This window comes from Athene noctua, chromosome 15 (assembly GCF_965140245.1).
Source record: "Athene noctua chromosome 15, bAthNoc1.hap1.1, whole genome shotgun sequence".
NCBI classification, from domain to species: domain Eukaryota; kingdom Metazoa; phylum Chordata; class Aves; order Strigiformes; family Strigidae; genus Athene; species Athene noctua.
The window spans coordinates 12,467,306-12,492,702 of record NC_134051.1 but is presented as its reverse complement, the minus strand read 5'-3'; the positions used below and the strand labels follow the sequence as shown (position 1 = coordinate 12,492,702).

General features: G+C 37.0%; 1 protein-coding gene across 1 annotated transcript in view; it reads right to left on the bottom strand.

Moving 5' to 3' along the window:
• Positions 1-643: 643 nt before the first annotated feature.
• Positions 644-25,397, bottom strand: part of SMG1 (SMG1 nonsense mediated mRNA decay associated PI3K related kinase) — a 66,878-nt gene continuing 42,124 nt past the window's right edge. The window contains exons 31-63 of the mRNA XM_074918757.1: positions 24,876-25,160; positions 23,724-23,868; positions 23,299-23,437; positions 22,781-23,011; positions 22,517-22,694; positions 21,640-21,801; positions 21,109-21,326; positions 20,756-20,910; positions 19,601-19,823; positions 18,554-18,800; positions 17,704-17,933; positions 16,902-17,150; positions 16,368-16,506; positions 16,171-16,280; positions 15,312-15,530; positions 14,690-14,880; positions 13,903-14,075; positions 13,237-13,516; positions 12,239-12,511; positions 11,869-12,103; positions 10,175-10,401; positions 8,819-8,969; positions 8,539-8,728; positions 7,832-8,301; positions 6,702-6,839; positions 5,671-5,823; positions 5,176-5,355; positions 4,731-4,958; positions 4,069-4,280; positions 3,770-3,876; positions 2,832-3,011; positions 2,585-2,691; positions 644-1,891 (exon numbers count right to left, since the gene is read on the bottom strand). Of these exons, the coding sequence (XP_074774858.1) occupies positions 1,814-1,891; positions 2,585-2,691; positions 2,832-3,011; positions 3,770-3,876; positions 4,069-4,280; positions 4,731-4,958; positions 5,176-5,355; positions 5,671-5,823; positions 6,702-6,839; positions 7,832-8,301; positions 8,539-8,728; positions 8,819-8,969; positions 10,175-10,401; positions 11,869-12,103; positions 12,239-12,511; positions 13,237-13,516; positions 13,903-14,075; positions 14,690-14,880; positions 15,312-15,530; positions 16,171-16,280; positions 16,368-16,506; positions 16,902-17,150; positions 17,704-17,933; positions 18,554-18,800; positions 19,601-19,823; positions 20,756-20,910; positions 21,109-21,326; positions 21,640-21,801; positions 22,517-22,694; positions 22,781-23,011; positions 23,299-23,437; positions 23,724-23,868; positions 24,876-25,160 (6,503 nt within the window). The 3' untranslated portion in view covers positions 644-1,813. The remainder of the gene's footprint in view (positions 1,892-2,584; positions 2,692-2,831; positions 3,012-3,769; positions 3,877-4,068; positions 4,281-4,730; positions 4,959-5,175; positions 5,356-5,670; positions 5,824-6,701; positions 6,840-7,831; positions 8,302-8,538; positions 8,729-8,818; positions 8,970-10,174; positions 10,402-11,868; positions 12,104-12,238; positions 12,512-13,236; positions 13,517-13,902; positions 14,076-14,689; positions 14,881-15,311; positions 15,531-16,170; positions 16,281-16,367; positions 16,507-16,901; positions 17,151-17,703; positions 17,934-18,553; positions 18,801-19,600; positions 19,824-20,755; positions 20,911-21,108; positions 21,327-21,639; positions 21,802-22,516; positions 22,695-22,780; positions 23,012-23,298; positions 23,438-23,723; positions 23,869-24,875; positions 25,161-25,397) is intronic.

The window sequence follows — 25,397 nt, the reverse complement described above, 5'->3', positions numbered from 1 at the left end:
GTATTTAAAGTGTGTTTTTACTCTGAAAAGTGATGAAAATGGCATAAAGGATCTTCCCACATCTATAGTTTTTCAGCAACTTGTGCATAATGAATTCACCAAGTTTACAAAAGAGAAACATTTTATACATAGCTACCCAAATTTATCTGGGTTGAGAATGCCAGTGTGCATTTCTGCTTTAGCTATCAGCACCTGTAAGATTCTGTAGTTGTAACTGAACTGTGTTAAGTTTTATTTGCTCTAAAACAAGGAAGTTGCCTTTTCCTAAGGGTGTCCCGCTTTGAAAAGGAAGCAAGAAGTCTTCTAGACAATCGGCAGACAAGCAGGACAATCTAAGTAGTAAGATGCCATTTTTAGAGAGACTTTTCTAACCATAATCACACTTTGAGTGCAGAATTGATTAAAAAAACCCAAAAAAACCTTGGTGGAAAATTGACTATGGATGCATTATTGAACAACCATCTGTAGAAGTAATATGGCAAAGGAAAATTACTTTGCAGAAATCTTTACAGATCTAGTTGAAAAATTGGAGAGTCCTTCATTTCTTGGATTATATGTATACCCCTGTGAACTGAAGCACTATAATTTACAAGTGTAAACTAAAAGTATTAGGAAAGTGAAGTAAAAAGCATATCACTCTACCTCCACCAGAACATCACTTTATTGTTTGTCTGTCATCAACAATGTAAAACTCTACTAGATACTCTATCCTGGCTTTTAAAAAGGTAAAGATTACATTGGATTAGCTACGTCGTACGAAAGAAACTACAGCAAATCACAGTAGAATGAGATTGGAGGGACAATTTGAATTACAAAAAAGTGTACACTGCAAGCAGAGGGAAGTGCACATTAAATCAAATGCCTGTAGAATCCATTACTTTTAAATGCACAGTGACAATTTTGAGAAACTGTACATAATAGAATCACAGAAATTACTTTAAAATAACCAAAATTACATTTTGCATTTGACCATCCAACTCATAAGTAATCATTGATGTTCTATATTTTCAGTGCTTTTGGAAAATTTGTTTACCAAACAAAATTTGTTAATTTGACTAAACTGTGAAGTAGAAGGATTGAAATAAAAAGTATATTGGAAGTACGCCTAACCTACAAGAATAAGCCAAGAGGGGTGTCTGCAAGGAGAGGCTGGGAGGGAAGAGAGAAAGGAAAGAGGAAAGGGAGAAGAGAACAAAGGCTTTTTCTTCTATCTCAGAAGTTCTTCCAATGCAGCGTATATCTGATGTACAGCTCTTTGCTTTCAGTCCATTTCTGAAGTTTACATTTTGTAGCCTTTTTCCATACTAACTGGTCAACTCAACCAGCACTGTTGCCACGCAACAAGAGTAACAAGAATCTGAATGCATCAAATCTTCCCTTGCTGTGATTTCTTCATGGCCCCATTTTTTCCGTTTTTCTTTGAACAGGGTTCGGTGTTTCCTGAATTGTTCACAGGGTCAGGTGGAATTGAGTTCCAAATCACTCTGCGGTTTGTAGCATCCCGATTTCTTTCTGCAGCTAACCCCCAGACACGTTTGCAGTTCTTCCGTAGCAGAAAGACAAACCGTGTTGTTCAAGCGGTGAGCTTTCACCCTTGACCGTGGGGGTTGCAGACCATTGTGTTTAGCGTATCCCTGAGTGCAGCTATCCTGCAGGATTCACTTCCCAGTGCACCGAGATTTCCTAGGTTTCCTCAGATTAAGCCCCAGTATGCATCACCACCGACTGTGGTGCGGCTATGGATGCCTGAGGCCGAGTTGATTCTGGTGGATGTCTGACCTCGCTGAACCAGACTGATCTGCTTTCTCCCTACTCATACCCAGGCAGTCCAACCTTCATACAGCTGAGCCAAGTTATCTAGATTAGTTGCTTCCTTAATCACAAAGTCAACCTATTAAAAAGGTCAAACAAGTAATTAAAAATAAGCTAGATTTTTGAAAGTGCTTAAGCGATCTTAATATTTACTGTTGAATGTCACCTGCAAATGAAAAATTCAGTGAAAAAAAATCTATCGTAACTGTAAACTTAATCTTACATAACTTTGTGTACTCCACATGAGAATCAGGAATTTGTAGTGCGGGGGCAAAAAAAGATCAGGCATCACCTCATTCATAGCCCCATCTTGAAAAGAGTCACAACATTCTAAAGTTTACGTGAACATCTGGGTTCCTGACTCAGTTTCCCAGAGACAGGAGCGTGGCTGTGTTATGCTAGTAAACACAGACAAGTCCTGTCCTTTAGACAGCTGTACAGATCTCATGTTCTCCCTGGGTATCAACAGCTGTGTGACAAATGTTAGCTTACTGATATACAAAAGGCAATTTTATCCAATTCCTGAGTTTATATAAATCTATGATCTAGGAAAAAAAGCACTGGATTAAAAAAAAAAAGAATGCAGCAATACAAGGCAGCAAGCAGCATACCTTGATTTGTGTTGGGATATGCATCACACATCTCAAAAGGGACCTCCCATTCACAACAGGATTTTAGTCTTTAATGCATACTTCAGCATACACACACACATACTTACTGCCAAATAGTTAAAGGAAGGACCGGTACTGGAACTTTACTATTTTCAACTCACCTGTTCAGCAACAGACATTCTCCTGTTGGGATCCACATCTCGGCCCTCTAACTTGGCTTTGACCCGCTTCCACACGCTAACTGCATATGAATTCCTTTCCTGCACAGCTAAAGGTACAACATAAAATTAATTCAATTTTACATTCCTGCACAGAAGCCCACTGAGGTGTTTTGGGGTTTTTTGTTGTTAGTGGTGGGGTTTTTCAGTTAGGTTTGTTGTTTTGTTTTGTTTTAAGGCCTGTATTTACCTTTGCCTGTTTTAGGGTCCCTGGCTGTCTTTTTGGGACTACAGGCAACACTTTTGCCAGTTCCTGGGACTGTGCTTGGAGGAGTATCTGCTGACGTGGCAAGATTTTTCTGAATTAGCTTTCTTGCATTCTGTGACATCACCTCTGGCTGAGTCTTCTGCCCCGTATTGCTACGTACAGCTGTAAAGAAAGTTTAAAAGGGCTTAAAGTATTCAAAATAGTGTATTATAGATGCAAGAAAAAGCACAATTAAATGTGTATCAAATGCAGCTATCAGTACTTCAGTACAAATACATTTTAAACTCCGCACCAGTTCTCTCTTCAATCTTTCAATTTTCTCATTACTTCATAAACAAGAGGGTTTGTTCCATTGCAAAACACTTATTTATGTTAATCAAATTTTTGTATGGGTAAATCAGATTTTTGTAATGGGCTCTCTTAACCTGTAATTCTGTCATTTTGTATAGCAGTTATGTAATGCAATTCTTGTTCTTGATAAAAATCAGGAAGCTGCGCTTAGTCCAAACAGCAGCAGTAGAATAATCCTTTAAATAGAAAAAAATCCGTGCTCATAAGAAACTTTATTCATGTTTTAAACTGTAAAGTAATGAAAGTTTTGCAAGCCTGAATGCATTGTAGGGTTTCAGGATTAATTCCAAAAGTCACCATAAATTTTAATACTAATTTCAACAGAAATTACAGCTCACAATATACGTGACAATGTGTTCCATGTATTCTGGGCTTTGTGGAGTGAATGCACAAATCCTGAAGGCTGTTCCAAGGCTATGATCAAGCAGTCATTCAAGTAATGTATGCTGAATGACTTGAATTTTATAGGCTTTTATAATCTTACAGAGATTATCTGTATTTCAAATGATGATTCCCTCTCCAATATCAATTCCTGATGTTTTAATGTTTTTTACTTTTTCAAGTATTACCTGCAGCAAAGGTTGGCTGATATGTGGCAGCTGACGTTGGGCTTGAGCATTCGTTTGATGTATCCGTGACTAAGGGTGATGCAAAACCCACCAGATTATTGTAGACACTAGGAAACATAATGGAGTTGATAAACATTCGTGCAACTACTTGACTTATTGAAAACTCAAAAAGAAAGTCTAATTTTGCAAGAAGATTTCTGTGTTCCAAGGCAACCACCAAGTAGGTACCCCATGCTGTGTTTCTGCCATATACAAGTAGACAAGCAAAATGCCTTCACCTGAGAGAAGGTGACTCTTACCTTTGGCTCTGTGTTTTTAGTTCTTTCAAGGTGGGAGTTATTTCCTGCAGCATTTCAACATGTTCCTGACTGCGAACTTGACCCATAACCTGAACTAATGTAAACAAAACTGTCTGAATATTATCTTGCCATGATTTATATTCACCCAAGAACTGCCTAACACTGTTCTCATAGGGAACATCTTCACCATCTGCCAAAGCCGCTTCTTCGTCCTAGAACAGAGATGTGCAGAAAGGTTAATCATTTGCTATATTTTGGCTAAGAGAATAAAGTTAAGCATTTCTTAGCCTTTTCAGCCCCTCAGACTGTCATTTAGCTACAAATAACCATAATTTTCAGTAGCTACATTTCAAGAAAATAAATCTGTAAAAGCTCAAACGTTTAACTGATTAAAAACCAAGAGTATTTGTAAACACAAAGAAAATGTTTCAACTGCCAAATGAAAGAAAAGGTTTAATTCAACCAAAGCCTGATTAGCCTAACTCTAGAAATGAAGTTTTATGAATTCTTAGAGATGAAATGAATTTTGTCTTGAACTCCAAATGCATGAACACATTTCACTGTTTCTAGATATCTGAAAAAGCACATAGTTACAAGTGTTATTTTTATTAAACTATACTGACACGGGTTTGAGAATAAATTTAATGAAGGTTTAGGCATACCTTTGCCATAGCTTTCAGTAGATGTTTGACATCTCCGAGTTGTCTGTTATGACCTGTGAGCACAGTTTTAATACTATCCACCAGATTCTGAATTGTTTCACAAACTGTTTCTATTTGCTGTTCTCTTTCTGATTGTACTGTTCTCTGTGTAGATATTTCCTGGGTCAACTGCTTGTGAGCTGAGTGAAGCCATTCAGAGCTGCCAATAGGATGCTCAAGACCAGTGCCCTAAAAGTAACAGAAACATTTTTCTATCTGTATCCAGAGATAAAACTCAATTACTGTGTAGATGCTCCTGCCAAGTGTTTAGAAGCTGATGGAATAAACTCTGTAATCCACAACCCATTAGGAGGTATACATAACATTAATTTAGAGAGACAAAATCGAGAACTCATGATTACAGCAACTCTAAAATGTTACTTATTTTGCTTTGACCTTTACTCACCACTCTCTGAAGCAAGCGAAGCTCCAGTTCAGAGACTGAACTGTTGAACTGTGACGCAAATGAGCACATTTGTTGACAGCGTTTGAGAAGTTCAAATAATGCAGCATCAAGATTTAAGGCTTCTGCTGTTCTAGTACGTAAACTTTCAAAATGAATGATATTACTGCAGAGGAAAGTGACCTGAAAAATCAAAGCAAGGGTGACAAAAATTATTGCAATTAAACTGTCTATTACACAAACTGCATTTGTTCCATGTCTTTAGAAGTAAGAATTTTAAATATAGCAGTAAAGCCACTCTTTTACAGTAGCAGTATCATTTCGGGGTCACCCAACCCTGCAGCAATTCTCCCAGAGATTATTCTTATTGCTTTTACAGTGAGATTTCCATAGGTATTTGGTTGTCTATGTTTGGTCTTTAGATGCTGAGGATGAAAAATATCTTCTACATAAACCTCCAGTAGGAAATAGTGTACACACTCATCAAGTCAATAGTACCTGACTTGCTCTTTGACTTTCTTTCAGTACAAGGTTTCTTCTTTCAGCAATAGTGGCATCAAAATCTTGCAGGACTGGTGCCAGTGCAGGATTAGCACCTCCTGCCCATTTTAAACGCTGCTCAATACTCGCTTCAAGTGCTGCTAGTTTCTCCTGCATCAGGGAAGGAAAAAAAAAAAAGATACAGATAATCTATACTGATATATATAATCTTAAGACTAACTTTAACAAAAATATGCATATATAACACATGCAGACACATTCTTATACCCATATATATAAAAGAAAGGGGTACTCATGATTGACAAATGTTAGCTTATGCTGTTTAAAGGTTTATTTTTAGCACACATCACAACTGGATTTGATTGTTATGGAAATAAAGTCACCTGTATAGATTTTAACACACCAGAAAAAAAACAAAAGCAAGTTAAAAGTAATCATGTTTCTAGACTAAAAATTATATAAAATGATAGAAGTCCTGAATTATTTTACAAATAATCTTCAAAAAATTATTACAAATGGTACCTACACAAAAAGGAAAGTAGAATTCAAGAAGCTAAGCAGTATTTATTTTAAACAATTAAACATTCCATATTACCGATACCCAAAAGTCTAAAAAGCTGACCCAAGCCACAGCACACAAATCCTAACACACTGAATAACTGATTTCACCAGATCTACAAAGGGAGCTTGACTAGTAAAATGATAGTAAGGATGAATCAAGTCAGACAAACTTAAAAGAACAAGAGCTTTATCAGCTTGATCAGAAGGAGAGGTACCTTCACGTATTTGTATTTTCACTCATGAAACAGATTTACTGATATTCCAGATGGAATACTTTGTATGAGACAACAAAATCAAATAATGTAACAGTATACATCATACTGACTGAAAGAGATCAATGAAAATATCACCAAATTTGTGCTTTGACAGCTAGAGAGATAACAATCTGGAGGCAGCAGATAGTTTTGTAATTTGTATTAGTCACATTCCAATATGCTGCTGAACAAACCTCCCAAAAATAGCAGTACCTGGACTGTTGCAATTGAAGCTTCAATTTGACTGAGTGTGTGAAGTTTCTTTTTCATGCTGGCTAAAATTGCAGAACGAGGTGGAGGAGTAACAGAAATAGCTTGTGGGCGACTGATGAGGAGATCTTCATGCTGCCACTTTAAGAAAATAATGTGAATATCAATATTGCTCAGCACAAAATACTTTGCTTCACAAAACAGCGATTCTAGTACTCTGTTAGACTTTCTAAGTAAGGGCATTTTAAACGGGCTAGGTGTCAGACAATACTGGCACACCTAAGAAGTACTAAATCATTAGAGAGTATTAAATTACATCAGTAGTTGTAAACTATGTTTTGCTGGCTTGGTCATTTATATCATTAATAAGTCATTTACTTACTAGAAGTGATTTACACGCATTTCCTTGATCTAAAGGAAAACTCATCAGTATTCAGAAACAATTCACTTGTGATGCATTAAAACCAAGACAATTTTGCTTATCAGTCCGTGAAATGGTATAACTGACATGGAGAAAGCCTTTACCCTTAACCTACGAGTCACTACAAAGTGAAGATTGGTGATACTACAATACAACTGGCCACCAGCATACAGTTCAAGGTACACAATGGCATTTATCCAAAGCCTCAGAAGAACATTTTCAGGATTGATACTGCTGCTATTTGTATTTTTTCACGAGGCAAACAGTGGAGCGAGGAGACAGTTAATGCATTCAAACTTTGAAGAATAGGGACAAGATGACATTCAGTAATGTGTACCCTCTGTTTTAAGCAATCTGCTCCCTTAAAGTCAGAGTCTGTTTGAAAAAAGGGGGAGAATGGGACAACATTGCTACTAACAAAGTAAATGACATCATGGAAAAAAGTGACATGTATTGACCCAAAAAAGAATTTAAACATTGCCACATTTGCACCTTATAAAACAGCTAGACTTCAAAAGAAGCCAGCTGTAACACTTTTTTTCCTTATCCATTTACAGAATAATTTAATGCCAAAATACCTTACCGAGACCATTAAAATACTCTAAAGCTCATTCAACAAAATACAAAGTTGTTGTTGTGCTCAGACGCAGTAACTAAAGCTCACTTTTCGCAGACATAATTTGGAGAGAAGGAATATGTGTTGTGGTCTTACCTGGAACATGGCAATATGCAACTGTACTCTCTGAAGACTGGTCTTGCAAGATGAAATACTGGTTTCAAGTCTGCGCACCAGATCATGCTTCTTCCACGCTGTATCGTATGAACTAGCTAATACCGTTGCCCTGTTCATGACCAACTGCGAGAACTTGCCAATTTGGATATTGTGCTCCACAGCTTTCTTGCACAAGTCATCCACAGAAACTTTGCTTTCTGCTCCAAAGTCTTTAGCCTCTACCTGAGCAATGATATCGACACCCAACGCACTGATGAAACTGCACAAAGTAAGTCCCAAAGCTTGATTTGGAAGGCCAATTAAAAGCTGTCTCACAAAGTCAGCTGTAAAAGCCTTGATTGGCTTGGCCATTTGGTCTTCACTAAAACAAGAATTTCTGTAAAGGGCTTTCACATTGACAATCTGAACAGGTCCATTTACTGCATTCTGGTCTTCAATTGAACTGATTCCTTTTAAAGGAAAGAAATAATATTTCTGTTATAACCAAAACACTTAATGTGTCTAGAAAAATATTATCTGACTTTGTTTAACACAGCAAGATTACAGGAATTGATTTTTAATTTCTGCATACTTGCCATATATGAAAGGTAAGTTACAGTAAAAGTGACCATTTTACATTCATCTCAAAAGAACATGGGATGAGAAGTGGACAAAGTGATACTAAGTATTTGATAACATTTATTTACCTGACAATGTTTTAGAAAAGGTACCACAAAGCCTGAAAAATTCTTTAATTGTCTGCAGTCGCTTCAGAAAGAAAATTTCCTCCAGAACTTGCCGGTTGTTGTCATCATCAAAGAAGTTAACTTGGGTGCTGCGGGCTTCCCTAATTATGTCAATCTTACGCCAAGCAACGGGTATTTCCATCTTGTTTAGCTGAGCAACGCAAATGATATAAGTTAGTTTTGTTTTTAAAAAACTTTCATATGCCTGACTCAGAGTACTCTGAAAAGAACAAATCCATACCTTCTCAATCAATAAACCAAATGCAGTTTCCACTTGAGCAAACATTCCATCAAAGGCGACCAAAAGCATCTGACCAGCTGACATTTTGGGAGTTTCGTCAACTGAACCGTTTCTTGGCTGAATCAGTTCACCATACTGAGCATGAAGTACTCTTGAAAAAAAAAAAAAAACCCAACCAAACATGTTTTTGCTTAGTCTACAAGAAATAAATAGGACTTTCTTAAACTGACTGATCCCACAGCTCAAGCAGATAGAAATTAAGTTGCATCTGAACAAGGCAAAATTTTGGCAGACACTTCCGACCCACCACATGAATCCCTAACACTGGTCTCATAAGAACAGCTAAGGATACCATATAAGATGGGACTTCATTAAAGGACCAGCTACAAAGCTAATTTAAAAACCAGGTAGAGGATACAAACTGTACTGCCTATGAGCACGGTAAAAAAAAGTTATGAGTAGTAAGTGATGTAAATACCACCTTTCCTTGCTTGAAAATCAAGTACTGGTTTTATAACATACACATATATAAAGGACTGAATGGAGTATGGGGTAAAAAGGTGGAGGATGAGAGGTCTTGAGTTATGGCTGAGATGGTTTAACAGCATGCCACTCCTGAAGGGTGGTCTTATCCTTTCCCTCCCTTATACCACCTTTGACCCTCAACTAACAGGCTGAGCAGGCTTGCCCATAATGGGTAAACCGTGAAGAAAGTTAGGAGAAAAAAAGTTGTTTTCAACTGGTATAGCAGCCTTCATTGTACCGCTGATGGAGTCACCATAACTGGCTCAAGGGAAGCAGCAAGATCATTTCTACTCGTCAGGAAGCTTTTGAATTGGCTCAGTCGTCTACCAAGCACTTCCCCAGAAAGGTCCTGTCCCACATTACAAGATGCACAAGTCTTTGGCTGAGGTTTTGTTGATTAGAAAAAACAAAACACAAATAAAGTCACTGACTCATTATGCAAAAAGCTGCTCATCAAACCTCCTGATAAGAGGAGTGTCATGGTTACAAGCTCTCCCTTTCACAGGTTCCTCCCACAAACTAATGGGCCAGTTCCTATTTTTAGTATTCCTTAATGTCAAACATAAAATCACAGCTACATCTTTTGGAAAAAGTTGACTACCAAAAGTGGACTTTAAGAGATGTAAATGTAGATTTCCACAGCTTTGTATTTCTATACATGCATGAAGATAAATGCAGAAACAGAGAGCAAATGTGCACACTTTAGACACTGCCCTCTACTTAAGGGTATTCTTGGGCAAAAAAAGCCTGTATGTCAAATAATAAAATTTAAACAAACTAATTTCTGCAGTCTTAATTCTCTCATAACTGAACTAAAAAAAAGTGATTTACCTTGCCACTTCAATGTAATGAGTATGTGTTTCTTCCTCTAGTCCCATAGCAGCATTTCGTAAGTAGGCCTGAAGAGATTCAACCAATGCTTGCAAAGGGACTCCATCAGTTGTTTGTTCAATAAGATTATCTAACTCATGGAGCATGCTTTCCAAAGTATATTCTCCTTTCATCAAGCACCTAAGTGCTTCAGGAAAAATGATTTGTCGGAAGTTTGAATTCAATTCCTGTTGGGAAGTAAGTATGAAAGCATAAGAAACATTCCCCTCTCAAGGCATATCAAATGCAACATCTTTCTCATTTTAATATTACACCACCCTGGGGTATACATTATCTAAGAGATAACATGATGGTGGCCAGCCAAGGGTCAATTTTTTTTTTTTTTCCATTTAAAGAAGTCAGGAATACATTAAATCCTGTACAAACACAAAGGTTTGACATTTGCACCATGTAGCAATAACTGCCTCAACAGCATCAGCAGCAATACCTTACAGCAATCCTCAGCAGAGGATTAGCAGTACAGAGATCACACTGCAAATCCATTTTGTCAAATTATGTAGTTTTTCTTTTCCATTGCATAACTATGAGGGAGTTAAATTACTTACTAAGTTTATGATTTGCTAAACTGATTGGACTACAAAAGGGAAAAGAATTAAACTTGTCAGACAGTGGTTATTCAGGTAGTGTCCTACTCACACCACAGAAATCAATGTAGGTAAAAAACCTAGTACCTTACGTGGCATACAGCAATTCTCCCTAAGTACAATGCATCAGAGGGCTAAAGGCAGCTATAGAAAGAACCAACTGATACTCTTTGTCTCCAAAATGACACAAGACATGCCAAGATTAGTGATCTTGACTGGTCAGTGAGCTACACATCTTACCTAAGAGGTCACAGGGAGGTAAACAATGTGTAGGTAAAAGATCTCAGCTGCAATGCAATGAAATTGCATGCACATTTCTGAAAAACTTCCGAAATATTACTTCGAAGAGTGAAGAAACAAAGTGATGAAAATACCAATGTGCTTACACAGGTTGGTAGGAAAATATTTTTCAAATAAAATACAGTTGAACCAAAAGCCTCAAAAGCTATTTACACCAGCTGGTTTATAAAACACCTAAGTCTTCAGCATGTATTTTACTCAAGATGCTGCTAATTTTTGTTTGTTTGTTTTAAAGTGGAAATATTTCTAAAACACAAAATTATAAATGCATCTTTCTCCTTCCCAGTCTTGGAGATAGGGCCCTGTAAAACAGGTTTTCAGAATCTGAAACTACTTGTTTCAGATGAAAATAAGCAAGGCTTGGCAGGAAAACAAAAAGAGCACAGATTAAACAGTTTTCAAGTTGTTCTGGACTGCCAGCAACAGAAGAATGAAAGCAATATGTGAAGCTGGTGTGTCTATAAATCTGGCATGAGCTTTTTTTCATGGTTACTTGACAGCATTTTTTACAATTTGTCATGTATAGATCAAAATGGTTTCTTTCAACCAATAAAAATGTAAATGGCAGTAGCAAATACCTGTTCAGCTCAGCCAAATATAGCAATCAAGGCTAAGGTCCAACAAAAAAAATATCTCAGCATCATCATAAACAAACATTTAACTGTTTAAGGAAGAAGCTGTTAAGAATGGCTTAGCTGAAGCCTTAGAAGCTTGGGGATGAGGAAAGAAAAAGTAACATAAAAGTATCACCTGAAGTGAGATATATACTCCATTCACTAAGTGAACAGCTTCTGATGCTTCAATTGGGTTAGGAATATCTAAATCCTGGGGTACAAGATGACACTGCTTCAGCAGCTGCACAAGGCACGTAACATTCCCACTCATGCTGCAAAGCTCCTCCAAGAACCAGGCTCCATCTCTTGAAGTCAAGTCAACCAGCTGCTCTCCAGCACTAGATGCTGCACCTTCCATCATCAGATTTCGCCTAGATGAATTATGACACTTCGTTAGACAACCTGCCTGCTACTGCATTTACCACATAATTATGTCACTTGAATAGTCCTTTTATGTGGTCTCAAACATGAATGCATACAAAAAACCGTCACAAGAGGCAACTCACTTTGTCAGCGCACGAAGAGCAGAGATGATAACGCTTGCTAAGCTCAGTGAGCCCTCCTCTCCATTTTCATGAAGGAAAACTTTTATGCAACGTTCAATTTCTTTCAGCTGCTCTTCACAAACAGGTACAGTAACTGCCTCCTGTTTCAAACGCTCCACCTGCCTGATAAGTCTGTTATTTATATCCGCGGCATAGCGCTGTAGAGTCATTTCTGTAGCGGTTATGAACTGACACATACTTGGAGGTGGTTGAGGAGCATATTGCATTTCATACCTGTAAAGCAAAAATATAGTGACAAAACTCTCCCTTCTCAAGCGCTAACAAAATTCTGCTCTGTGGGCAGGAAAAATACTCTGAATTTGAACAGTTCCTACATCACCTACTTCATATTAACTCTAAATACCACAGCAGTTGATGGCTACCCTAATGACACTTTCATGACGTCCTAGAATGCACTGTATTTCATAACTATTTAAAACACAGAAGACAATCAGTAGTCCTTGAGGCAAAGGATTAATAGAAAATAAGAAATATGAAGGAAAGAGGTTTCAGTATAAATGCTTGACTATAATCTAGATCTTGTAAGCCAAGCAGTAATAATGCTGAAATGGCCTGACTTCAGGAGAAAAAAAAATAGATTGAAATTCTGCTTTAATAAAAAACTCTTTAGTTGACTTAAGTGATTTTTTTAAAACACTGTAAGTTTCTAAAGCCCCTAAATACTGCTACCCTAAAGCCATAAACATGGTACTTCATTTGTTCATTATAGGGCAACGTTACTTGATTTTCTTTTTGCAGTACACAGATTATACTCTGGAACAGTGTTTTTAAAGTTGTTTTTCATCTTTTTCTCCAAGCTTCTGGATTAGAATTTAATCTTGTCTTGCTTTATAATTAGATTGGTCCTCACAAAAGTACTGGTTTTAATTAGAAAATTAAAATCCTAAAGTAGTTTGAAAATTAAGTTCTTCAAACAATCCATTATTCTGCAAACTTACTTCCTAAAGATATCCTGACAACGCTCTATTGTCATGTTACAGATGAGTTCTTCCATCCAGGTTTTCCACTGCTCTATTCGGTGCTTTTGAAACACAGCTTTTGGATACTGAAGAGCTACCGTTGCATAGTTGTGCAATTGTTCAAGACAACCACGTAACACCGATCTTCTCTGCTGGAGAAGAGCACCAACTTCTCCTTCCAGTTGTTCACACTGACTGATTAGATGTGCCTGGCCTGCATTTTGCAGAAACGCTGTTGCTGGTACATAACTTGGAGGACCTTTTAAGAAAGATGGTTAACAATTAAAATGCATTTCTGAAGCACACATATTTTGTAGCATACAAATACTGAGCATTAACATCTTTTCAAAAATATTCTTTTACTGGTGATAAAGGAGGCATGGAAAATTCATACTGCAAATTTTGAGCACAGAGTAAGAGAATAATCTCGTGCCCAGCTAGGGTAAAACAGACAAGTTCCTTCAGACAGCTTGGCACAGAAACTTTGAAGTGCTCTACACATCACCCTTTGAAGGACCTCCTTTCTTTTCATTTATTCTATACAGGTCCTTGCCTTTAAGTTAGAAGATACTCATAATGCCTCCTGGTATTAAACTCTAGTTATTTTCAAGCCATTAAAATAACCTCACAAATACTATTTTATACCTAGGTCCATTTGTGTGCTTATTTCTTGAAGAAGACTTGCAAGTTGCGTTGCCTCTAAATTACTGAAAGCAGTTTGGTAATGTGTGATCCACTGCTCAAATTCATTCAGCTTCACCTGGATTGCTTCCTGGACAGCTCTTTGTTGAGACTGCAACTGTGTGTGCTCAGAATACCTGAATTATTGAAGCCACAGAATCAAGTAAGTACTCCAAGAAAAAATACCCCAAACTATATTGAATACAAAACTGTATTGAACAATAAAACTACCTTGCTGACCAGAAAATTAATGTATTCTCACCAATTACATAAAAATTTAATAATGTTGTGTTAACAATTGTTTTCCTACAAAATAATGAATGCATGTGCATATTCATACAATTCTGATATCTTTGATCAATTTCAAATAAACTTGAAAAATATGTTAAAAGAACTAGAAACTTAGAGGAAAATATTTTTGTGCTATGTATCAATAGCTGCATTATGTGGATTAATGTGATGGAACTCCACATTCAGCACATTCTGTCTCTGGCCTTGAGGGTTAAAGTGTGGAACAGGGTTATATTGATGAAGCATGAGGTGTAGGACATAGATAAGATTATTCAGTAGGAAAATTATTTAAGTAGGTCTTCTGTACAAGGCGTGACTTGCTTACTGTAAGAATAGCTTCTACCCAGCTATTAATCTCTCTCATATATACATTTCTAACGTTTAACTCATAAGTACATTACTAAACCACAAACTGTATTGAACTACAAGATTCTTGACAGAACTCCTGGCTCCTCTGTACCTGTGTTGAAGCGTGTGGGAGGGATGATCCACTCCTTCTGCACCTTCCAGAAATTCTATCTCCTCCAGTAGTTTTCCTTGCAACTTTTCTACATCTGTCAACTGCTCTTGAAGGTTCAGATACTCTTCTAAACTACTGTCCAATTTTGGCAGCACAGCAAGCATTTCATCTCTGTTCTTAAACCAGTTAACCTATAACCAAGACACAGACATTACAGAACTGGACTTAATTCAAACAGGTAAGAGAAAGCAATATATGGCAGCACTTAACTTTTCAATTATATTGTTCACCTACAAATACCTCCAGTGCTACAAGTGCTAAAGCTTAATGGACATTCTTTATTTAGACTGCTCTCTAAACCTCTGGTTTTATCCCTCTAGCCCAGATTCAGGCAAAACATTAAAACATGCCTTAGAATTAAGCACACAGAGAATGAAAACTAAATACTTGCAAGTTGCATATAAGCATTTCTCTCAATAAAACCTCAATTTAGCTCAGCAAAATTTGTGAAATATTTCTACTAAATGACCCTCTTCCACCACCCCCAAAATGCATATAAATTAAGTGAAAACATAGGGCCTACTTTCGTTATAAAGTAGAAAATTATTGTAGTAAAACTCACCTTTATCTCAGCCACTCTTGAAGAAAAGAGACTACGTGTAATATCTCTTTCCATTTCTCTTTTGCTTTGTTTGTTTTCAGCCTGCTGGCCACCACCACCATAGACAGCTCCAGCAAAACCTGCTTCACCTCCTGCTGTCCAGTCCACCAGAGGATCATAAACAAAAGCTTCAAGCAATGTAAGCAGTGTCTCTCTCCCACGCCGCATAATATGAAGGACCTGCATCGTATTTTAAACAGACTCGTTCTGATTTTGGATTATCTTTGTAGAAAAGTGGAATTTTAAGTGCAAAATACTGTATTTGAGTAGGTACAGAAATTTGTAACTTATCCCTAACCACTACAAATACAGGAAGAACACCACAGTATGTACAAATGCAGCTATCCTGTAGTAACATCACTGAAACTAAAGACTGCATTTCAGACTTCCACACAAACTCTATACTCTAGCAACAGACACTTGAGGAATAAAACTCTCATTTGTTCAGACCATTTTTCTTTTTAAAAACATATCTGTCATGTTTATAAAGAACAAGTCCTGAAGAAAGAGAGTAAGCAGAACTTCACAAAAAAGCTTCAGAAAAAACATACGATTCTACATCTAGAGCTACAAGTCCCCCTTCACCACTGAACTGTAGTTATGCCACTACCTGCGTAAGTATTTACCTGACATACTCATATTTCTTAAATACCTACTATGGGATGTATCTAAAGTAAGTCCAATTAAAGGTGATTAAAAGTCACAGCAGAAAAGGTGAAGCTTTTATAAATCAACAGCAGAATGTTTATAGAAAAGTTCTAAGACAGTATTTGGCAAGTGATAGTATCTAAGATTGTATCTGGCAGGTTTCCTAACTTACCTGTTCACAAGAAAGCCTGAAAACACCTTCTACTCCTGTCACTCCAAGTGCTGTTTCAATATTGTGCGTCATCCGGAACGGAACCTTCTCTGGTACCCTAAGGCTCTTCCCTTTAAGATAAAAATTCAAGTTGTTTCTTTTAATTACCAAGAAGGGAAACCTTTTATTTGAATAACATATAGCATTTTTTAAATTACCTTTTTCAAAGCAAACATTATAATCTATGTGGACAACTTCTCCTGTAGTCATATCTATAAGAACATTATCCAGATGTCTGTCTCCAAGACCAATGATGTAGCCAACCATGGACATAACTGCAGTGGATCTTGCATACGACTTTAAAGAGAGTTTCAGGAAAAAATTATTTGTGGGAATCCTCTGCCAACACATCGGAGTGACTACCATCTTAAAACATTCTTTTAAGTGTAAGTGTAAGACAAATCAAAACCAACTTATTCCAAGCTGTTTTCTATTTGTTGTCTGATGATATCTTACAAGAGCTTTCATGTCTTAGGCTGATAATTCTAGTATAACAACAGAGCTATCAGTGTATACCCATTTTTTATTCCAGATGGTACAACTGTCAACAGTTCCTGTCACATGAAACTTCAGCAGCGCTAGCTCACCTAACTCACGAGTATCACTGCTTGAACACATCCCAGGTATTTGTCGCCCCTCATCCCATTAAAAACACAGCCTTTCAAAGGGAAAAGATATGTGTTATAACTCACCTGTGTAACTCTCCACCATTCATCCGGTGTAGTACATGATGACCAGAGCTCCTTAGCTAGGAGATTTGGGGGAGTCGCTTCCATCAATTCTTCTAGAACAGCCCTCATGACATTCAAGGGCCAGTCACGACGTGACACATCAAGACTAAGCCCAACTGCCTTTAAAGCAGGTCCAATTTTACTGTAGTAAAGTTCACTGGGTCTAGGCACTATTCCAGGATTCTGAGGAGTCTGGTAAGAGTCCTGAGCCTAGAAGAGGTAAAAAACCAGTGGTTTAAGTTATCACAACTCATTACCACAGAAGAGTATCCCAAGTTCTGTTTTGGTGAGAATGAAATATGAAATCAACTCCTCTACTGAGGATGACTTAACAGCTCTGAGAATTCTTTCAAAATTCAATAGTTAAAAAAGCCTAAAAAAACTGAACACATTTTTTTGGCTTAATTCTACTCTTATCAAGGTAAATTTCAAAAATATAACTGGAAAAACTACATTTAAAATGAAATGAAAATGAGATGCGAAACTAAAATAATTTTAACGAAAGTTAACTCCATTTGCTCAAAACCAGTTCCTCTTGAATTATCAAGTCTGAGCAGTTTGTTACATGCTGTAATATATATACATATATGTAATTTCACTGATATCTGCTGAAATCCAAAAAGAGACAAATACACAGAACCACTGAACATTATTATGAACAAAACACAGTCCTTTTAGACTATGTCATTTAGAACTGCGAAGCAAATTGGAATATATGTTTCCTTTCTGAATTGTTCTAGCTGGCATAAAATATACTTGTTACCTTTTGTGCTTGTAAAGCAGCTTCTCGCTGTTGCCACCGCTTGTAAAGACCAAACAAAGGTGTAGCTCCATCCACCCACTGGATCAAGCCTGATCTTGTTCCCAGAGGTGTCACAGAGTAGTGCCTTGCGTGGAATCTTGGCGTCTCTTGACGGTTAATAGTAGCAAACATTGTGTTCACAATTGATAAGAACTGCATGATTCTTTCATCTAGATGTAAGTCTTCCAAACCTGCGATAAATTTATTTTCTTTAAAATTTAGTTTCTAGATAAAAAAATTATTCTCTTAAAGCCCAAAATCTAGCATTTTTTAAATCCTACCTGATTTGAGACTATGAATAGCTTTATAAATTATGCAAATTAAGAATAAGTTTTTCAGCCAAAATCTAAATGTTTACATAACATTTACCTACTAGAATCACCAGTTTATGACAGCTTACTCTAAGCAGTACACACAACAGTTACTAACATAAGAAATAGGTCTTTCCTTTCCAGGGAGGGCATGAAGTCTCTAAAGTTCTCTTCTGGGTGCTACCTTAAGCTTCTAGAAAAGTGCATCTAGCTAATCCTATCAGTATGCAATCAGAACACTGTTTCTGATGCAACCCTTATAAAGGGGGGATCTGAAACTCCCCTGACTTACAGCTTCACAAGGCAAAAATCCTTGAAAATGTACGGTGAAGTAGGAGGTGGGGAAGAAAGGGAGCAGATGCTCCAAACAACTCCTCTCCGTATCATGCAGGCAGATAAAACAAAAAGTTGCAACCATGCATCTTCTCAAATTTTACAATTTTATAGTCTAATTTATAACAAGAGGCAGTAACTTGTATGAGAAAACTTCAATTTCTTACCTTTGAACAAGTAGGGATAGTTCTTCCCATCTGAACCCAGGAATAGCAGCTTTTTAGGTTTGGTTTTTGTAGGCAGGATTGTGATGGTGCTGCCCACACTATGAATTGTGACTGTGTCCCTGGTAGATACTTCTCCAGGAAGTGCTATTTCAGTGTTCATCATGGCAGCCAACCAAGGACTGATTTCTTCAAGTCGTAAAAGGTAACTAGCCCGTTTCTGTGCTCTCTGCTGCAAACTTAGCATAACCTATTCCAAATAAATGTTTTGGTTCAGGTTGAGGTTCACCTTGACAGCTAGCATTAAACACTTCCCCCCCCTCCCCCTCCAAACAGACCTAATGGTGGTCATCTTCCAGAAAACACGGAGATTTTTTTTAAACTACCCTTCAACCATGGTCAAAGGCTAGATTAGCACCATTAGCAACCTCCTGTTTCTAAATGCTTGCTTGCATTGCATGTAGAAGCAGATGGGGAACTACGAAAAAACCCAAACAGTCCATTGTGTCTAAAACCTAGGTTCTGTCTAGTAAGACTTTTAAAAACCACCAGGTTGGCTTTGGATATCCAAGTGAATACATATTTTGTTTCTCCTCAGACACAAAAAACTAAAACAAGAACCCATAACTGTATCTTTGGGAAGGGTTGATTGTTTGAAGGTTGCTGCACAGCCCAAGGACTATGCTTAGATAACCAGAGTACCAATTTGTTAAAATTTAAATCTACTACACTCAAATGGCATAGTTTCAGAAAGACTGTTTAAAAAAAGTAAGGCCCTCTACCCACAAAATTGAAGCATCCAAGACAGCAGAAGATGCAAGATTTGATAAAAAAATAATTTCGTTAGGTAGAAATGTAATAATACAGACCATCAGTATGACTTGTTACTATGCTTTAGTGTCTAGTATGCCTGTGGTGATTGCAGAGAAGACAAAGTTTCGGGCTGCAATTTTGATATGGTAAGAGAATAGTGAGGAGAGGATCAAGCACATGGTGCAGCAAGAGCATCAGGAGTCTCTACACCATATTCTTAATCTGTACATATAATACCTCTTTAAATGGGAGCCAGCTGCTTCCAGGTTTAGCAGGATTCAAAGGATTCTTAAGTTTCTCCAGCGCGTTTTCAATTGCATCTCCATAGTTATCCTGAAACCATTTCTCATGAGGAGTTTCTGCAGGAGCTGCAGTGATGCTCCGTACATGTTCCAAAGCAAATACAATGGGCTTCATTAGAGCTGTATGCTTTTCACGCATGATTGCTATTTTCTCTTCTCTATAAAAAAAACCCAAATAACAGTGTTTCCTCTAAACTCCAGAAAATCAAGTTACTTCACAAGCAGAGCATTAGAGTAAGACTGCAAATGAGACATCTAAGAATTCATGAAAATTACATCTCTAGGTCTTTCAGAATGATGGTAGTAAGAGTATTTCATATCCCATTGAATGCATGCTCCCCTGAACCACACTTTTTTTTTTAATTAACTGAAACATCTGAACTGAGTTCTTCACCGCTGGAAACCCTGAGAAGCTCAGAGCTGAAACCACTCTCAACAACTGATTTCCTTTAATAAAAGGGCTTTTTACTACTGAAGATGTACCACAGTACAAAAGAAGGGGAAAGGAGCAATTCATATCATGCTGTTCTTTCATTCCATGTCAGCTTGACTAATAGAAATCAAGAGGCGTTCCTAAGCTTAGCCAGGTGCCCAGTGAATGGCTTTCCTCTTCCACAAATCCACTCACAGGAAAACCCAAGTGAGGGAGAAACAAAGACTTGCTAAACACTGAAAACCGAAAGAGATTAAGACATTCTGTTTACTTCAAATATCTGTATTTACAGTAAACTCCAAATACATTACACCCTTCAACATGCCTGTCCTCATTTCAGCTGACTCGTAAGAAAAACCTTGGAAATGAAGAACCATAGAATCTCATAATCCACAACTTAATATGCACTGGGTTCTAATACATTATTACTAAGAAAATCCCAATATGGATTCACAGGTAGACTGTTGTTTCTCATTTGATTAGAATACTAGATGTAGCATCAAAATATTCTTGAAATAAGGTTACTGGCTTACAAAGAAGCAGCTAGGATAGTACGAATTCAGAAGCAACAACAGTGTTGATCGGTTTGACTGTATTCTTCCCCAAGAACAAACATCTGTTAATGATTATCACTTGAATTATTCAAAAAAGACATACTTCCTTAAAGTGTTGTTATTTTGGACCCTCTTGACTTCATCTTCCAGTTGTTGAATCCTTCTGAGGACGTACATGTGCTGCTGCAGTAAAACTCCTAACCAAAGTTCATCCCAGAGAACTGTAACCCTGCGCAGCTCAGCCACTAGCATCTGAACCTGTATAAAATAAAGATTCACTTACTTTTAAGAGCAGTAATACTAAAAACTGCTTTTGTAGACGAAAAACCTGAAAAAAGATGACAGCCTAACAGCAAAGATGGGGATCAACCTACTGAAAATTTGGTACAAGATATACATATAACATACTTTGTGGTTCAAATAAGAGCACAAGCATCATATATTTGGATTATTTACCTGCAACACCATTGTTGGATTTGCAGCAGAGAGTTTCTCCACAATTTTGCTGTAACAGTCTTGCATCATTGCTTGATCTTCATTTAACCCAACTTTTGTGTCATCTTTACTACTTTCTTGAGAAGCTGGGGGGCTCCCTCCATCGCATTCACCACCCAACAGTTCTTCTCCTTGAATATTACCTAGCAAAGTAGGGATGGAAGAAGGCAGCTTGCTTCCTAAATTAAAAACAGATGTTAAAATATTAGCTACACTGTTCTAGCCTTGAAAGATACATCACTCAATAGTTCATTTAGCATCATGTCCCCATATTACATTAAGTACTGGCAAAGTATACAATGATAAAATTGAAAACACTAGCCTATTTGCCAAACTTAAATCAAAACAAAGGTATCACTGAGGTCTCATAATCAAAATATTAAGACAGAAAGTATCAGAGTTACTGAAAAAAAAACCCTCAGTATCATTCTATCTAGTATATAAAAACATATTAGCTAAAGTGTATTTGAACATTTAACTTTTCCTCCATACCTGAAGTCTGTGACTCACTGCTAAGTGAAATGGTACCCACTATTGCAGGATATAGTATGAGATGAGGAGAATCTTGAGCCACTCGACACAGTAAGTTGCAAATACTCTGACGAACATACACTTCCGGGTGATTCAGGCGGGAGAAAAGCTGAGGTATAATACCTTCATAAACAGGAAAAGAAAATGTGCCGATTCACTTAATTTCACTTCAAATGATGCAGAATTTTATCTTATTTTTAAAAGCATGCTGGTTATGCGGGAGAACATAAATGTCTAGTCTACCAATAAAAACTTCTTTTAAATAACTACCTTTTCACAGTACAGGCAATAGCTTATTTTCATCTACTATTCAAATACAGGTAACAACAGATGCAATATATAAATCCTTTAGCCAAGCACTAGCAATTCGGTTTTGTACACCGTATGTTATATAATTTTTCAAAAATAAGGGAGAGTCAAATTAATAGTTCTTGAAGTTAGCATAACCGAGTATTTCAAAAGTACAGTTTTGCAATAGTTGGCCCTCTTCCACCGCTTCCTTCCACACTAACTCAACAACCTTTTGTGGGAAAGTCCCTGAGCAACCCAAACCAGCAGTGTAGTGACAGACAACTAATATTGAAACATCTGGCTTTAGCCACACATCCTTCCCTGAACTGCAGTTCAAATTCTAACTTGGAAAAAACCCATAATACTTCACAAACTAGATTTCCTTTCTTATCTTTATTATTTCCTTTCTAATTATTTAGTAAAAGACAGGCTCTCTTTCCATCATGCTTAAATAAGAATTTTATGAAAGTGCAGTGAATACCTTTTTGCTTGTATTTAGAGAAAATGCATCAAAATTAACTTTAACAATTAAATAACATATGCTTACCTCTCCAAGGAGCAGTAGGTGTAGTTTCTAGGCCATGCTCTAGATAATGTCTAAGTTCTCCGGCATGTTTCACAAGCAATCGTAACAGTCTTAGGGTTGCCATCACAATAACATCATCAGTGCTTTGCTCAGAAGTATTTCTTAAGTGCAGCCTGGGATCGTCTTCATCAAGTGGAACCTTGAAAGAAATAAACAGTCCTCTAAGTTCATTTCATCATTTAGAAAAGTTCCTAATTGTACTTCCTCATCAGCACAAACACTAACCTGACCAGCGTTGAGCTTGAGGAAAGTAAAGTATGCACTGCAGGAGAGTTTATAGAGGCTGAAGATTCTGTCTACAACTTTCCTCCACACTTTAATTAACCCTTCTGTTGCATTTTCGTCAAGATCTGAAAGCCAGGGACAACTTGTTAATAATTGACGCCATATAACATCCACCATATCATCTTCTTCATTGTCTTCATTTTCAGTGATTTGTAGAGTCATATCTTCATCCTAAATGCAAATAAAGAGCAGATTTGATTAAGTCCTCCAAACATTTCTACAATCAGTATTAGTTTTATCTAGGCAACTCATGCAATTGCATTACTTGGTCATACTACCATAGTCCATAAAACAGATGTGTTACCATTTAGCTAACAGATGGTTTCTTAGAGAACTCCTGTATCGTTTGAATTTTAACTTTAAAACATTTACAGGAGTTAATATGAATCACAAGTAGAGGAAAAAATAAGGTTCACACTGAAGCTGAACATTTTTTAAGCAAGAAAATTTACACTTACTTGAATCCCAGCTGGACGACACACTGCCTGCCCAAGAATCCCATAGATTTTCTCTTTATCTTCCTCTGCAATGTTGTCTGGAAGCAAGTTCTGAACCTCAGATTTTTCCCGGGGCAGCAGACGAACACCTTCTCCCTGACTGTAACATTTAATGAATTATTGATTCCCAATATATTAGTATTCACAGAGCTATTGAACCCATTAAGAACTGTATATATAAAAACTCTTGAAAGAAGAAATCTTCATCCTTATCTCAGAATTAAGCTCGCTTCTTTTTACAGAGGGCAAGTAATCAATAGAATACCCACTTCTCTGCTCACACATGACTTTGGGCCACACGGAATAGTAATCATAAATACAAAGCTAGGGTTTATCTTAAGAAAACTAACTGTGCTGTATAAATTTAAATATTAGGATGAATTTACCTGGCATTATCAACTACTTTCCGGCCCCATCTATAAGCCCAACTAGCCAGGGCTGCCCAAGACTTGGCTACTTCAGGTGCCTGTACTGAAGACAAGTGATACAGCTGTCCCAAGACGAAGTCAGGTTCTCCAACTCCAATATTTACTGTAACGGGAGAAATAGAACAACATGTGTTATGATGTAAAACCTATTTCTAATTTCCTTAACATAGAAAATGACACCAAAACATTGTAAGTATGTAGGTATTTTTTTTGTCAGTTAGTACCCAAGTGTGTAAAATTTTCCAAAATGCAATTATTTTTCAGTTCTGACACTGGCTGCAAAACAAAGACCAGTTTTTCATTTGCTAACAACCACTGCCTATACTCTGCAATTGCTTTCTCTTTCATGGAAAGATGGAACTTAGACAAGAAACTTGTGATGTCCAGGAGAGCAAAATACTTCAGAGAGCAGACTTTTATGAAGAGCAGTGTATTTGCATTTGTTTGTGTATATATTTATTTTCTTCACCATCGAGGCACAAAGCACCTACTGCTTAACATCCATTAACAGCTCTAAAGTAATTCTGACTGCAAGAGAGGAACTAAGTTATTTATAAAATCCATGTTTAAGCAAAGGAAGAACTTTATCTTGACATTTGACAAAAAGTCTGCCAAAAACTGGGAATTAGAGTATATTTTGTGGTAATAGCAGAAGTGTTCAAATTATGTACAGATTAAAGATCATGAGAAAACCTAAAGTCAACTGCTTTTCACATGTATCAGGGCTTTCAAAGTAATAAATGCTGTTATGCTGAAAGATCTCATTCGAACTTTAGCAAATACAGGAGCTGAAAGAAAACAGAAGCATGACAAAATTTTACTTCCTCCTCATATAAAATAAACACATTCCGGTTTCTTCTTCAGGCCATCATGGCTTGAATGAGAAAAATGTGAAATATGAAGTGTCAGTATTAAGGTGTTCAGTTCTTTTAACTATGTATAGTTACCTAGAGCAAAAAAACCCACATGCTGTTTATATGTGTATTAGGAAAACAAAAATACATGAGTGATGGAGCACTTAGTCTTTATCAATATAACTAGTGCTATCCCTCAGTGGAATCATCAGTAACTAATTTAACAAAAATAGAATAATAAGAAGAACAAATGTACCTGTAGATTCACTTTCAATCCTAGGATATTCTTCTTCTAGTGTATTAACAGCGGGGAGATCAATCAAATTATATATGTTTTTAGACAAGGTAGACAGACCGGTGTGATTCTGCTGCTGTCGAGCTCTATATACTTGTTTCAACTGTCCTGAAATCTCTTTCCATTCTGCTTGAATCCATTTAGCCAGTGTGAGAATAGATTTAGCAACTGCATATTCAGCTTTGGCAGATTTGCAAAAGGATATGGCACAAGAACTCAGCATTTCCATGGCATGTGTTGACTGACCTGCATATCATGAAAAGCATATCTTCAGTAGAGTGTTAACTTTATTCAAAACACTTCTAAAATTCAGCATATTCAGATACAGCTTGTAACAATATATTTTTACGAAGAAGTTTCTCTTTTGAAGTTAAAAATGACAAGTAAGAAAAGACTTGTGAAAACACTTTCAGACTGAGACAACAGTTAATAGGATGAAATCAGTTCCTAATGATACTGTTCTATTATGATTTCTTCAAGGTC